Source organism: Camellia sinensis, chromosome 2 (assembly GCF_055761805.1).
Source record: "Camellia sinensis isolate YWXY chromosome 2, ASM5576180v1, whole genome shotgun sequence".
Lineage (NCBI taxonomy): Eukaryota > Viridiplantae > Streptophyta > Magnoliopsida > Ericales > Theaceae > Camellia > Camellia sinensis.
Window position 1 is genome coordinate 216870186 of NC_138962.1, and position 15146 is coordinate 216885331.

Consider the following 15146-nt stretch of genomic DNA (forward strand, 5'->3'; position numbering starts at 1 on the left):
GATACAACTGATAGTCTTGCGGTTCATCTTTATCCAGTCATCATCTTTCACTCTTTCAGGTTTAACCCCTTTTACAAAAATAGGGTCAAATAGATCTTTATAAAACAGGATGTCTTCCATCCATGACTTCCAAATTGCATAATTGGAAAGAGTCAACTTGAACATAGATCCTGAAGTTGATGTGGATTCCTCCATCGTATTCTTTCTTTTTACAGAAAACTCTGAATGAAAAATTTGACCGTACGGATGTGTTTGGAATACACCAAATAGTTGGAAAGTACTATTAGATCGTCAAAAACGGACTCCGAATGGCTCTGATCAAGACAAAACAGCTTGGACGGTTCAGATCTGTAGAATCTAGTGCGCTTGGGAAGCACCGAATAATTCCTCCAGTCAACGGCTTGGTCAAGCGGCTTAGTCAATGCGGTCAGCAGTGCGGTCAAAGCAGCTTCGCTCTGCTTGGAAGCTCGGCTTCAGCTCGGCTTGGCTTCTCAATCAACGACTCTAGCGGCTCGGCGTCGGCTCGGTCAACAGTCAACTAAAACTGACGTGGCGTGACGTGGCAACCACAAGGGCGGTGATGTGGTGCTACGTGGCACTGATGTGGCTCGTCTTCCACCTTGCGCCACGCGTAAGGCGCGTGTGAAAGACTGAGATGACGTGCCAGGCCGTTGACGACGCATGGAGGCCCGTATATACGCATGGGACTCACGCGCCATTTTCAGAGGGCACGTCTAGGGTTTTCTAGGCCTCTTTTTTGTAGTTTTGGACTCCTCTCTAGGAGACCTTACTCCTGGTATGCTCAAAACTTGATTTCGAGCAACTTGATTTATAGGTAATTTCGAAAAACACTCTGTTTTTGTTCCGAAACGCGACCGACGAAGCTCTGATACCATTTGTTAGGACTATGGGACACCAAAAATCAATCACACACAATAACACAAGAGATTTATGTGGTTCGCCAATTGCCTACGTCCACAGGAGTGATATCCACTATAGAATTATCCCAGAAGGAAATTACAACTCACACCTTACACCTCTCTATAGAATGCACTCTCACTCACAGATTTTACACTCTATGTTTGCTCTCTTCAGCTCTGTGTGTCACTCTCGTATACAACCCCTCCTCACTCATCTCAATTTATAAAAAGAGAAGAGAGGTGGGTTTAGTGACAACAATGAGTGGGCTTGGTTGTGCCACCTTCACCATCTACCTTTGGTGAGTTGGTACTGCCCCCACCAGCTTCCTTTACCACATGGTGCCACCCACACCATGTGGATAGTGAACTCCTTACCATGTGGGTAGTGGATGGAGCTAACAGTAATTTATTTGATTTATTATTTTTGTTTGTTTTTTCTTTTGGTGATGTAAATTTTAGAGATTGTTCCAGTTATTTGTACATTCATTAATCCATCTTGTGATTTTATTATAAAAATTACCTTGCTTGGTTAATTTCCAAAAAATGTATTATGGCTTCATATGTTTCATAATTGTTTTGTTTTGTAGTGGATTTATTTAATAATTTAATTTAATAGGTAATGCTATGCAAGCAAAAAGTCATACATAATAATGTGACTAATTCTAGATATCTGATTTCGAAATAAAATATCATTGAAAATGAATTTATTACAATAATAATAATGTCACATCATTCTTATCAAGTTTTTTTTTGTATAAATTTTATATACGAATAAATTTTATTCTTTTATCATTTTATTATATAGTTAATCTAGATGCACATATAAATAAATTACACGGGAGGAAATTTGACCCCCCAAAAAATCACTAAATAAAAAAAAAATGTTTTGGTTTTTTCATGTTTATTGATTTTTTTTTTTTAATTTTACATAATTTACTTTTTAGGTGCATTTAGATTAATGTATCTAAAAACTAAAAAATAAAATGCATCTAAAAACTAATTTTTAAGTTTTTTTTTTTTTAAATTTTTTTTATGTGTAACGTTGCACATCTACATCTTGAATAAACTTTCTGAAATAAGTTTATTCCTTGCAATCTTGGTCTCAAGAGTTTTGCTGGTAAAGAAAGTCAAATTTGAGGCCTTGAAGGAAGCAAACCCTCAAATTCTAACCCTCATCTGTTGAATTCATATATTTATGGTAATTCAAAAAATGAATTGTTATAAAATTATTATTGTTTTATTCTTTTTTTTTTTGCCTATTTAGGCTTCGTTTGGGAACAAGTTATTTTTTAATAATTTTTTAATTTTTTACAAAAAAATGTGTAAAAAATTAAAGAGAGTGATGTGACAACTTATAGTGACTTTTTAGCTTAGTTGCTAAACATGTAGTTTTAGGATTAATGTCACTTTTATCTCTAAAACAATTATTGTAAATTACACTAGCTTCCCTTAACTCAAAGAAATCTGGCCCGACTCAGAGAAATTTCTCTATGATCATACAATAGGAATTTCAAAATTTCTCTGTGAAAATTGAAATTTCTCTGAGTTTGGGCCAAAATTTCTCTGAATCGAGCGAGATTTCTCTCTGTTAAATTTTTTCTGTGAAAATATTGTATATCATTTATCTTATAAAATCTTAATATTATGGACCTTAAAAAAAATTACCCTATTTTTTTCATTAATAATTTATTAATAATATGGATGAAAAATGATATTGTCATGTCTATCTACACTGACTATATATTTTACCTTGTTTGACACTATGTCAATTAGTACTGGTTTCTTGAAGCTACATGTATTTTTTTGCAAATCTTAAGAGAAGGGAAGCTAATAAAAAAAATATTTTGAACATCTCCTACTACACAAAGTTGGAGAGAGATGTTTCACTAATTTTTTTTAAAAAATAAGTGTTATTGAATTAAAACCTTAAAAAAGTAATATAATTATGTCAAATTTGTGAAGTTTATTCTTCAAACTAGAATTGTTTGACCAATTGAAATCGTAGAGTCATAAAATCCTTCAATTTGGATAAGCATTCTATAATCATGCAGGTATGTGCTAAAACAAAAAAAAAAAACCTCAACTAAAATGTGGAAAGGATCATATGTAAGGTTTGTTAAAGCAGGTATAAAGATAAAGTCTTACATATCAAACTCGAGGGAGTAAGGCGATGCCCAATATTTAGTTCACACAAGAGAAAAAAATTGTTAAAACATATGTGAATGTAGAATCTCATATCATATATAAAAAAAATTATGAGCCTTAATATAAATTAGACGGACTTATTTAAACTTTTAAGTGAGTACAAATTTTAAAAAATGTATCTTTAGTGTGTTATGTGATGGAACTTGGGCTGGTATGGTTTTGCTGCATGCTTGTAGGCCCCTTGATTCCCCAACAAGGATATTCCTCTGTTTTTCTCACAACTAGACAATCCATGTTAAATTGAAAAAATAAAAGAAAAGCTTATACAGATTAAAACCTTCAATATCATCAACTTGCCTACACTTCACCTGGAAAGTTGAAACCGTATTCTCTCAATTAATCAATATTTCACACGATCAAGCAAAAGGGTTCTAGAACCCCACATGTTACCAAAAGCAAAACAAAGGAGAACAAAAATTTTATAACTAGACTAAAACTAATAACTACTAGATCAAAATTATCATTCAGCCGCAGCATCTTCATTGTTGCTTCCTTCGGTTCTAATTTCTGGCAAAGTATCAAGATCCATGCGAACATCCTTCTCTAAGGGGATGGAAGAATCAACGGGGTCATGGTGAACTACATCTGCATTCTCAGTTTCGGCAGAGTCCCGGCTTTCATCTTTTACATCTGTACCATTACTGGTTTCTGACTTCTCATTCCGAGTTGCATCACTATGTTCCTCTGCAGTACCCTCTACTTCAACCAATGCATTAGATGTCGTTACCTTTTCTGATACAGAAAATTCTGAAGTAGTTGATGAATTTGAGGACTCTCCTTTGGCAGCTGCTTCTAAATTTTCAGCATTACTGGAAATCGTCAAATTTGAGTCGGATTGATTGTTATTGGAAGCTGCTGTGTTAGAATTATTTTCCTGTCCCAGAGCAACGGTTTGCAACGCTGAGTCTTCTGAAGTTGTGCCCTCTACCGTGTCATTTTGAGCTTTACTTGCATCCGGTTTAGTCTCCGTTTCATTCTGCATAGATAAATTGTTGGTTTCCGAACTCCCTTCTGTTGAGTTATTATTGCCTATTTCTGGTTGATTGTTTGCCACTGTTGTCCTTGTAGAATTCAAAGGCGAGCTGTCCTCTGATTTGGATGAACCAATCTGATACCCCTTTTCTTCTTTCCTGGTCACATTTGGAGAAACAACATTTTCAGCCATTTCACCTTTTGCAGCCTCTACGCCTGTAGTGTTTTGAGCAACAGTGATTTCCTCAGCATTATTCGCTTTATTTTCCTCTACTTGACTATTCGTTTCAGTATTCTTGTTTGAGTTTTCCAAACTTCCTCCTTCAGTCTCATGAGTCACCGCACTGGAAGCATCATCAGCCCTATAATGTTCCTCTCGTGCTTCATGAGCATTCCTATTACCGCCATCATGATCACGGTCCTCCAAAGAATTCTCATTCTCATTTTCATTTTGAACATCTTTATTTTCAGCTGCCTTCTCATCAGCTTCTTCTCTCTCCTTCTCTTCATCGATAAAATCCACCTCATGCTCAACCCCCATCTCAGATTTCTCTTGATCACGTTCGTCTATCTCATCATCTCCACCTCCTCTCCCCTCATCTTCTTTCTCTTCAATCTTGTCTTCTTCTTCTTGCTCGTCCTCATCATGCTGCTTGTTCTCTTCTTCTTCTCCTCCAGTTTCTTCTTCTTCTACTTCATCATTTTTCATAGTTGCTTCCTCCAATCCAGGAAGGATAGCTTTTCTTCCGATTTTCGAAATTTCACCATCAAAATGCTTTTCATGTGATATCTTTGCATCATTTTCATCATATTCTTTCTTCTTGTCATGGGAGTGCTTGACTTGGTAAACCAACCAAAAGCAGACAGCAAGCAGGACACAAATTTGAAGAACACGCTTAACCTTGATGCCTTTGGACCTGTGGTTTCTACTAGGAGATTGCTTGAACATGATGGTATTCCACAAGTTATCCAATCTCTATCTTCTTCCAATTTTAGAACGAGCCACTTAATCTACCTAAAAAAGCAATATGTACCCAAACCGAACAGAAGTTAATATAATAATAATATTAAAAAAAAAAAAAAAAAACTCAAAGCAATCATATCATCAATATAAAGGAATGCTGTTCATGGTTTTAAGTTCCGACAAAATTGAACCAGTCAATTCCACTTTTACAACTACTATAAATCAATACGTACAAATGAACTATACCTGGTTTAAATTAAAGGGGACAAACAATCATATAAAAAATATGAAACTTGGTTTTAAGCATGCATAAATCAAATAAGATAATTTCGTGCAATTGTCTAATATTACCAAAACTCAAATGAGGGATCTTGTGTACGGTTGCCTAGCTTCTCAGGGCATCAGAGGGTTCTAATATTAGATCAATGTTAGGCTAGTTGTTCTCTTGGGTGATAAGTGGTTGCATTCTGGAGTTGCAAAGGAAGTGCAACAGCCAAACACACTGCTTTTGGTATATATAGCATTATTCTTTGGAAATTGATTCCCAGAAAGCTCGAGGCAGTGTGGAGTCAAAGAACAAAGATTTTAAAAGTACATATAATTCCACTGTTCAATATTCTTAGAATTCACTCTTCCTTATCCCGAGTACAACATAGTTCAATATGACCGGTTCAATAAATTTACAAACTAAAACCAAAACTAAAACTAAAGAACAATAAGCACAGCATCTCTGAGCTGAAGCAAACTCTAAAAACTGATTAGGACAAAAAAAGTGTGAAAAAGGAAATCTTTATAAATTATACGTTTTAACAAAATTACACAAAATATTAAAAAAACAAAACTAATCAAGAAGACATTTGAAACTGCATTATGCCTTCAACAAATTACAAATTGAAGTGTGAGACAGAGAGAGCATTAATTTATAAGAGATCAAATCATAACAAAGAAATTTTGGAAAGCCTTTTACTTTCTCTAAATCTTGTTCTCAATCATAATCAACAAAAGCAACATATAAATTTAGACTAATTACACTAATGAATCCCAATGAATGTATGCACTGTGGCAATTTAGTCTCCTGTGTTCTAATTGTATTAATTTAATTCCTGAAATATGAAATGTGTTATGAGATCCCTACATCTGACAGTGTTCCAAATCACTGACAAAACCAAGGTTAATTTTAGAAGAAACAAATGCAGTTAGTTCAACATAAGTCTGAAATTGAGAACCCATGCCCAAAGGCCCAAAATCAGCATTTTCTGAGAAACCTACCCAAATACTGCTGTTGGAAATTGATTCCCAGCAAGCTTGAGGATGTGTGGAGTCAAAGAAGAAAGGTTTTAAAAATTGAAAAAAAAAAAAAAAAAATTACATTTCTTTTTTTCGCTGTAAAATAATTCAAAAATTCAATATGCTTAAATTTCACTCTCCCTTCGCATAAACCCAACATGGACCAATATGTTTGGTTCGATAAAATTATAAACTAAAAGTCTAAAACTAAAAACTAAAGAATACTAAGCACAAAATTCTTACTAGGAAACAGAAACAAACCTAAAAAAAAAAAAAGAGAGCTGTAGAAATTGAAACAATTTACGAAATGAAGGGTACTAAACAGGAACAAGAGGCAAGTTATAAGCTGAAGCAAAACCAAGAGACTGATTAGAAAAGAAGCAGCCAAAAATGTTTTATAAAGAAAGAGTTGAGATAACAGAACAAGAGATCAAATCAAACCAGAGCAACATAGAAATTTGTGAAAACCTTTTACTTTACACCAAATCTTGTTCTCAATCATAATCAGCAAAGCAGATCACAACACAAGCCATAAAGAACCCCTAAAATAAAAGAAAACCCAGCACAAACAGTGAAGAAAACACAAGGTAAAGTGATGAATGAATGGGTGCCCAAAATTGTAAAGCCCTAGAACCCTAGTAAGAAATACTATTACCCAATTACAGAGTACAACTCAACCCCACAAAACTTGTATAAAAAGCAAATCTTTTGAAATAACAGCTCAAAACCCATCTCCAAAAACAAAAGATTAACATCAACAAATCAAGTGAAAGAAACATATAGATAACCATTCCACTTTCTAATCTTATCCCACCCCATATCAAAAAAAAAAAAAAAACCATTTACAGAAGAAGAATAGCAGTGAAAAACAGTACAAAGAAAGAGGAAGAATCTAAGAAAGGACATACCCAGATAAGGAAATGCAGTCGTGTAGTTTTGGTTTCACCTTCTGATATGTATAGAGTTTTCTTCGGATTTCAATGGTCGGTATGAGTGGAATGTAGTGCTCTCGACCACTCTCTCTCTCTCTCTCTCTCTCTATGACCCGTATTCTCTCTCCCCTCCTCTCTCTCTTCACAGGATTTATGAAGGCTGCAGTTAATGTCCAACCTGGCGATGTAACATACTACTCAAAAAAGACTTATAGGGATTGTTTGGGATTTGGTTATTTAATGTATTTTTTAATTTTTTATAAAAATATGTACTATAAAAAATAAAAAAGCTGATATACCTCGAATAAATATTTTTATTTAAATTATTTTTAAATAACTCTTAATTAATTGCCACTATATTCACAAAATTTTTAAAGTTAAAGACATTTCATTGAAATTGTTGTGGACAGTTGGATTGGGTGAGGTTGACTGGACATTGGATTCAGGAGTTTTCAACGAGCAGGGTTAGTTTAAAATTTTAATAGATTTTGAAATTTATTTAAGGTTAATTTGTTAAACTTTTGAATCCATCTCAAATAAATTTTTTGTCAAATCAAGTTCAAATAATTTGTTATTTTTATATAATTTTAGATTTATCGAATCAAATTAAACAAATAATTAACCGTTCTCGATATACTAGTTTTTCAACAACTGATTGGGACCGCTTTTGCTTACAATTTATATTGTCAAAACATTTATATTAATTATCCAGTTTCAACTAGAATTTACAAACAATTGCACATTGCACTGAACAGGCCAAGCTTATAGAACAGAGAAATGTTTGTGGTTAGGTTCAATTCAAATCAAGGTCAATCCAAATTTATCCATTCAGGTTTGGCATAAAAACACATAGCAATAAAACAAAATATTGTTAGGTATATATATTGACGAATGGTTTAAAAATTGTCAAACATCACTTTAGAAGAAGAATAATGAAAAATTAATAATAAAATATTCTGAAAATAAATCAAAGTTCTGAAATTGTGGACCCACATGTAGATTGGACATCAGACTTCCAAACAATGACTTTGCAAGAATGGGAAAGAAAATCTCTGCATAATAAGCTTATTTTCAACTAGCAAAATTAAGAATTTCAGCTCACAAAATAGTGGACAAAGAACGAGCACCAATGGCACGATACGAGTGAGTCATCCGATCCAAAAATAAGTTTTCAAAGCTTGTCACACCGAGGGATATCCAAGAGAATAAAACTCCAAAACTGGAGCTAACGTGGCAAGATTTAGTGTTCTCCAGATAGGATCTCAAAGGGGCAGGGGCCAGGACCCCTATATTCATAACATGGAGTGTAACTTCTGTTCACCTGAGAAATCCTTACAACCAAACTCGTGAAAACCATATTCAGCAGATTTTGAGTGCCAAAAATCACACAAGAATGGAGAAGTGAACCTTGTGATTGGGGAGCCCATACTCTCACTCGTGCTTCAGTGGTCTCTTCGCACTTGTATGCCCTAACTGCTTGAACAATGGAGAGAATCTGTGGCGGAGGACGATTCTGATCAGGATGAAAGTATTAGCAGCCAAAAATACTAAGCTTGAGGCCCAGAGCTGTTGGAAGACATTCTTGCCCTTGAATTCAAGAAGATAACCCCACATTAACCAATGGGTTTGAGCTCCCATCCATATGAAAATGGATGACAAACCTTCCCATTTAAGTTTCATATTGCTCCACGGCAATATCAGAGGCAAGAGGCAGAAGAACCACACAAAGTACTGCGCTGTAATGACCTGTCAAAAGATATAACCCTTTAAATTTACAAAACCAAATGCATGATAAGTACAAATTTCCCTAAAAAAGACCATATTTTCATAATTAAAACTTATTTATGGATGTAGGCAGAGACATTCTGTTCAGGACCGACAAGAGCACTCATGTCCTCCAGCAAATACCATTATACATTCAGCCAAGTTCATAAATTTTACATACCTTATTGAATGATACAAATGCTACGGTCTGTACGAAGAAACAGAAAGGTAAATCCTGTGCAAAGCGGAGAACGAGCGCTAGCTGTACTATAAACTGAGGCAGAAAAGAGATGAGCTTTTCCAAAACTGAAAACTCATGTTCATAATGAAGATAGATGTGGTAAAAATATATTGAGAAATTGTGTCTTGGGTCAGTACAAGTCAGATGGTAAAGCAGTGCCTCATGCAAGAACTCCCAGCAATATAGATAGAAAAATATTCCAGTACAAACGACGAAGACAGACCCAGAGATTAGCCCAAACATAAGTCTCTCTCGTGTCAACATGCTAGTCAAAGCAACCCATAAACGGTATTTAACAGTAACTTTCTTGACACTGAAATTTTGGGCTGACTTACTGTTACTAGAACTCCATTCCGTAAGAGCAGGCTTCTTATGAGACCGGAAGTGGAGGATCAAGAACTAAGATGATAGGGAGCACATATATTATAGGATAGATTCTTAAATGAACAACAAGCCCATACCACAATGCAGCTTGTAACAAATTACCTGTGAACCCATAAACATAAAGTTAGAGGGAGATTAATAAATGTTTGTAGTGATTTGAAAGGGATGAATCAGTATTTTGTGCATAAATCAAGGAAAATTTCTAAAATTTCATCACAACACCCACTCTCCATGTCCCAAAAGTGCAAAAAGGGAGTCGAAAAATTTCTTCCTCAACTTCTAAGGTTCAAACATGTGATGCTTTCCCCTTCAACAAAATTCTCAATTAAAATGACATCTAGGGTAAGAAAGATTCAGTTTACCAACTGAAGTGGTTTACTTTCGTCTCCTAAACTGTAAAGAAAGCAGCCTGAACCCTGCATCAAAACTTAATGTTTGCAATTTCAAGAATAGTGCAATGCAGATAGTATTCAAAACAAGGTTACGTCTTACAGTTCAAACGAGAAAACACACTCCAAAAAGTTTCTGCCCACTGTCCCACTTTAGAGACGTTTTCGCATTTAAAAAAGATTATCTGGCTAAAGATTAAAATTCTTTCCAAGGATTCTTCAAGAGAATTCTCCTCTCTTTATATCAAACATGTATAGAGCATCTTCCTTTAATGTCTTGTCATTTCTTTAGCATCTACTCTTGGAATTTAGTCGATGAAGAGTGCTACAAATACAATTCTAAGGCATTGTTTCAGATTAATAACTGCCACCCTAAGAAACCAGCAGCACAATGTTATTTATTTGAGAAGGTGGTATAAAGAAGTAGAAGTTATACCATTCATGAGACAGATAATGATCCACAAAACCATGGCACAAACAATTGGCTCGCAATTCCCACGGGTTCCAATGGTGAAGGTAAATGGATTGAAGAGCCATATCATTACAGAAAGGGTGGACAGATTCTCAGGCACCCCTCTTAGCTTCAAAATGTTGCGCATAAACAACCCTACAAGTAAATCTGCAGTGCGACCAGGATGTAAGATTCACAATTATCTAGTTTTCTAACAAAATAGAAGAGACAAAAACAAAAGTCACCATTTTGTAAATGAAAATATAAACACACGAGTTTTGTTAATATCAAAAGTTGAAGTCAGGTTTTAAAATATTCACGAGCCATCAAGCGTTGTGGTGCAGCCCGTGCCTATCCTTGATTGGGGAGTGATATTAATCCCTTCCCACATACACACCAAGAAAAAAGTGATATTTATGTGGAACTTAGGCATATCGGTGCACAATACATACATGTACTTCGCACGTACTATGCATGCCTTGAAGTTTGAACAAAAATAAATAGATTGATAAACAGTTATATTCACAGGTAACCTCATAATTTGGACTCAACAGCTTTACAGCATACACTTGTAAGTTACAAGACACTGCAAATAGCTGGGATTCCTTGTACAGTTAACACATACTGTAAGAAATAGATGTATTATTGATTGATATAATGTTCTATTTATTACAATGATTCATGATTCCTATATATAGAAGAGGGTGAGTGTGTAGTAGGTAAGGAGTAGGTGAAGTGGAGGTGGTAGTGGTGTAGTGGGTTAGGTTTAGTGGAGTAGGTGAGGTGGTAGTGGTGTAGTGGGTTAGGTTTAGTGGAGTAGGTTTAAGTGGGTGAAGTAGGTGATAGGTTTTAACAGCCCCCCGCAAACTCAAGGGGGATAGGAACTAGCCAACTTGAGTTTGGAGAGAGTAACAAAACAAGAAAATAGACGAATACATAAAAGAAAAGAGGATAGGAGACACTGTATGGTCGTGTCAGACCGATGGTGAAGACACTGTATGGTGGTGTCATAACGTTGCAGAGGACACTGGATGGTTGTGTCAGACCGATGTAGAAGACAGTTTATGGGGTCATGTCGGACCGTTGTAGCAGACAATGTTATAAGAGTGGTTGTGACAGTTTACGGAGTCTTGCTGGACCCTTGTAGAAACGAACCGAAATCAATGTCGGGACAGTTTACAGAGTCTTGTCAGACCCATGAAGGAGCTAACCGGAATCAATGTCGGGACAGTTTACAGAGTCTTGTCGGACCCATAAAGGAGCTAAACGGAATCAATGTCGGGACAGTTTACAGAGTCTTGTCGGACCCTTTAAAAATACACTGTATGATGGTGTATATAGGCTGCCCAAATATATATATATGGATATATATAGTGAGCCCTCAAAAGTCGCGCCCTCAAAAGGCGCGCCCACTTCATCAAAAGGCGTGCCCGACAGAAAGCGTCGAGCCATCAAAAGGTGAGCCGGAGACGCGGCGAGGCACGTGAGCGACAGAGTGGCGTGTCGGCCGCGTTGTCAGTGTCGATATAAACCAATGCGGAGGCTGTGCTTGAGGCAGAAGCGAAGACAAAAAAAACCTGGGAAAAAACTTCTGAAAAACTCTTCATTTTCTGAGAGATTGCCTCTAAGAGCTGCAAATCTTGAAACACTCCCCTTCCGAACATTATCAGTCTGAAATTGCTATTTCGCTGAAACACTCAGCAACCCAAAAAAACATGGCCTCTTCTTCCCGTTCAGCTACCCAGAATATGACCTCTTCATCCCGTGGTCTACTCACTCTCTTTCCCGACCTCAACGAGTCAACAAGAGAGAGAACTGGTGCGGTGGCACTGCAACCTCAACCAAGCGCCCCGGAGTTTGCTCCGTTGAACTTTCCGATGCGGTCTGTGGAGCAAAGAATGACAGTGCAGTCGGATGTGGAAGCCAATCAGTATACATTGAAGTCATGTGTGGAAACCATGACTGCGGTTACAAACTTGTCGAACCGGCTGCAGAGTAGGGCAAATGAGGTGCAGCAGTTAAACTCCCAGCTGGCTCTGCTCTAACGCATGTATAAGGATGCGCGAGCAGAGATAAGTGTGCCTGCGGTTACAAACTTGTCGAACCGGCTGCAGAGTAGGGCAAATGAGGTGCAGCAGTTAAACTCCCAGCTGGCTCTGCTCTAACGCATGTATAAGGATGCGCGAGCAGAGATAAGTGTGCTAAAGGCGGAAAATAAGGAGCTGAAGCGGAAGGCCACCGTGATGTTCCGTTTTGGAGGTCCGCCATATTCTGTAGTGGAGGAGCAGGGAGGAGTGATCATGCCCAGTGGAGTGGGAAACACGGAGGCAGCACCGTCAAGGGCCGCCCAGGACGGAGGCAAAAAGAAAAGACCGGCGGCAGAGTAGAGAAGAAGTGAGGTCGATGTGTGGCCGCTGCAGAAAAGAAAACAAAGCTGTTGTTGTTGTTGTTTTTTTTTTTTTTTTTTTTTTTTTTTTGTAGAAATGTGATGAGGGTTAATTCCCTGTCATGAATAAAACGATGTGCGGTGTGTTTTGGTTTATGATTTTTTTTTTTTTTTTTTTTTTTTTTAAATAGATATGTGATAAAAGAAATGAAATTATAAAATCAATGGGGAACAGGTTGGCAGAAGAAAAGTTTAAAAGAAATGATGGGAAATATTAAAAGAAATGTGGGAGAAATGATGAGTGTAATGTTTTGATCATCATAACCACCAGGTGTTTTTCAGATCCTTAAATGGTTAATCCCCAGAAAGTTTTGAAAGCATCCACTTTAATGTAATAACACAATATGGATCCAACAGTAAATATAAATCAGTCAACACCTGACCTGAATAAAGTATGATAAGCCAACACACCAACCTATCAAACAAATCATGTAAATGTTACCCTTTCTTCCTTTTCTATATATATTTTATTTTATTTTATTTCCTCAAGAGATGTAAAACTCCAACAACAAAAAAAAGATACAATACCTGAAACAAAAAAGAGAAACTTTCCCCATGAACGATGGATGATTGAATTTGGAATGAGAAGAAATGCAATCAGAGGTGAGTACCGATATGTAGTTCATTTGTAAGGGGACTGGCCCGAGGCCATTAAGGAAGCAGCATCAGAAAACACCAGGTAGTCAACATCCGTGTATCTGACCTCCATATGTGTGTCCTGCCATTCTCCATAGACAATTAATAGGAGTCGAAGAACTCCTGAGAACAGAAGCAGTGAACGAATATTTATTGATGGCATTGCTGCAAAGAAAAAAAGAAAAAACAAATGTAATTAGGAGCCAATTTCTTTGACTTGACACAAAATCTTATGATAGCAGCATGTTTCTGAGAAATTGACCATAAAAGTATTGTTTATCATCAGAGTTCAATCATCTTTGTTGTCAATGATTCATGTTTGTTAAAGAGTCAAAAATACCAATTTTGCTTGTTGGCAGGGATAGCTGAAAGCCGGTGCTGTTACAGGTCGAACGAATTTGAAAACCATGAATGCATGTAAACATTTGGGTGTATTTAAAATGGCTTTCCTCAAACAAATTCTTGTCAATTGATGTTCCATTATCTTCAACTTGTTTCAAGTGTAACCAAAGTCAATTTCTACTCTCTCTCAATAAACCAATTTACTAATCTAATTCATGAATTTCCTACCAGGTGCCCATCAAACACAGAGATATATACACATACAAACAAAACAACTACCTATCAATTTGCATCAGATTTAGGTCTGAGCAAAATCAGTCAAAATGGGACAACTTCATGATTAAAATTTGTAAATTTTTTTACTTTTCAATAGAACGATAAAACCCATTCCTGGGTTGCTAACAAATCTATTAGTATTTGTCAATAAAATTATTAAAATAAAAAAAATAAAAAGTAAAAAGTTGTACTGTTTAAAGGCAATTACTAGTATGAATCTAAGCATAGAACATAAATTAATTGACAAGAAACACAGTTAGAGGCAATAATGAAGTAAATAGAAGTTGTAGCTAACACTGAGTGAAAAAATACCCGTGATGCGCGAGGCAACATTCGAGAGACCCGTGTCTCGGGCGGGTGCGAAAGCAGTGCGTTTACATTCGCCGGCCGGAGAGAGAGAGAGACGACCCAGGTTGCAAGGATTTGTTGGGAGAGGAGGTTGAAAAGGGGTGAATGAAAAATTGTGAAAGTACAAGTGTTGCTTACATTTCTTGCTATTTTTTTTTTTCCTTCTCCCACCGACATCTAATAATAAAATATTAATTTCAAAAAATAATTACAAATGCATCAATGATAAACTTTATGAGAAATTAAAAAAAAAAAAATTCAGTGTTTGAGTCTTGTAACAAAATAAATATTAATTTTTTAATTTTATATATTTAAATTTTAAACTTTTGATTTAGTTTTAAATTGAACTATCAACCTATTTTAATTAAGTAAAACTGATGAAAAAATAGGCATTTTAGTGATTAAGTAAGTAAACTAAAGATTAGATATCTTATATATACCTACATTAAATTTAACAACTAAAATGTTATTTTTGACAGTTTTAGTTAACGAAAATAAACAAATAATTTAAATTGAAAATAAATCAAAAGATTAGAGTTTAAATTAATAAAATTAAAAATTTAAGATTTATTTTGTTATAAGAGTTAAG

The 15146-nt window shown here is 35.8% G+C and overlaps 1 protein-coding gene and 1 pseudogene across 2 annotated transcripts; both read right to left on the reverse strand.

Moving 5' to 3' along the window:
- Positions 1-3334: 3334 nt before the first annotated feature.
- Positions 3335-7491, reverse strand: LOC114281012 (uncharacterized). The gene is made up of 2 exons (XM_028223434.2): positions 7257-7491; positions 3335-5112 (listed from the first exon to the last, which is right to left on the reverse strand). The coding sequence occupies exon 2, from the start codon at positions 5044-5046 to the stop codon at positions 3586-3588; it is 1461 nt and encodes a 486-aa protein (XP_028079235.2). The 5' UTR covers positions 5047-5112; positions 7257-7491; the 3' UTR covers positions 3335-3585.
- Positions 7492-8136: 645 nt separating this feature from the next.
- Positions 8137-14668, reverse strand: LOC114281013 (GPI mannosyltransferase 1-like; annotated as a pseudogene). The gene is made up of 5 exons (XR_014362535.1): positions 14522-14668; positions 13484-13756; positions 10495-10677; positions 9226-9771; positions 8137-9026 (listed from the first exon to the last, which is right to left on the reverse strand). The product of XR_014362535.1 is annotated as a GPI mannosyltransferase 1-like (transcript).
- Positions 14669-15146: the final 478 nt, after the last annotated feature.

Excerpts from the sequence above, each read along its gene's own strand:
- LOC114281012 (XM_028223434.2), bottom strand. The coding sequence starts at position 5,046 with ATGTTCAAGCAATCTCCTAGTAGAAACCACAGGTCCAAAGGCATCAAG.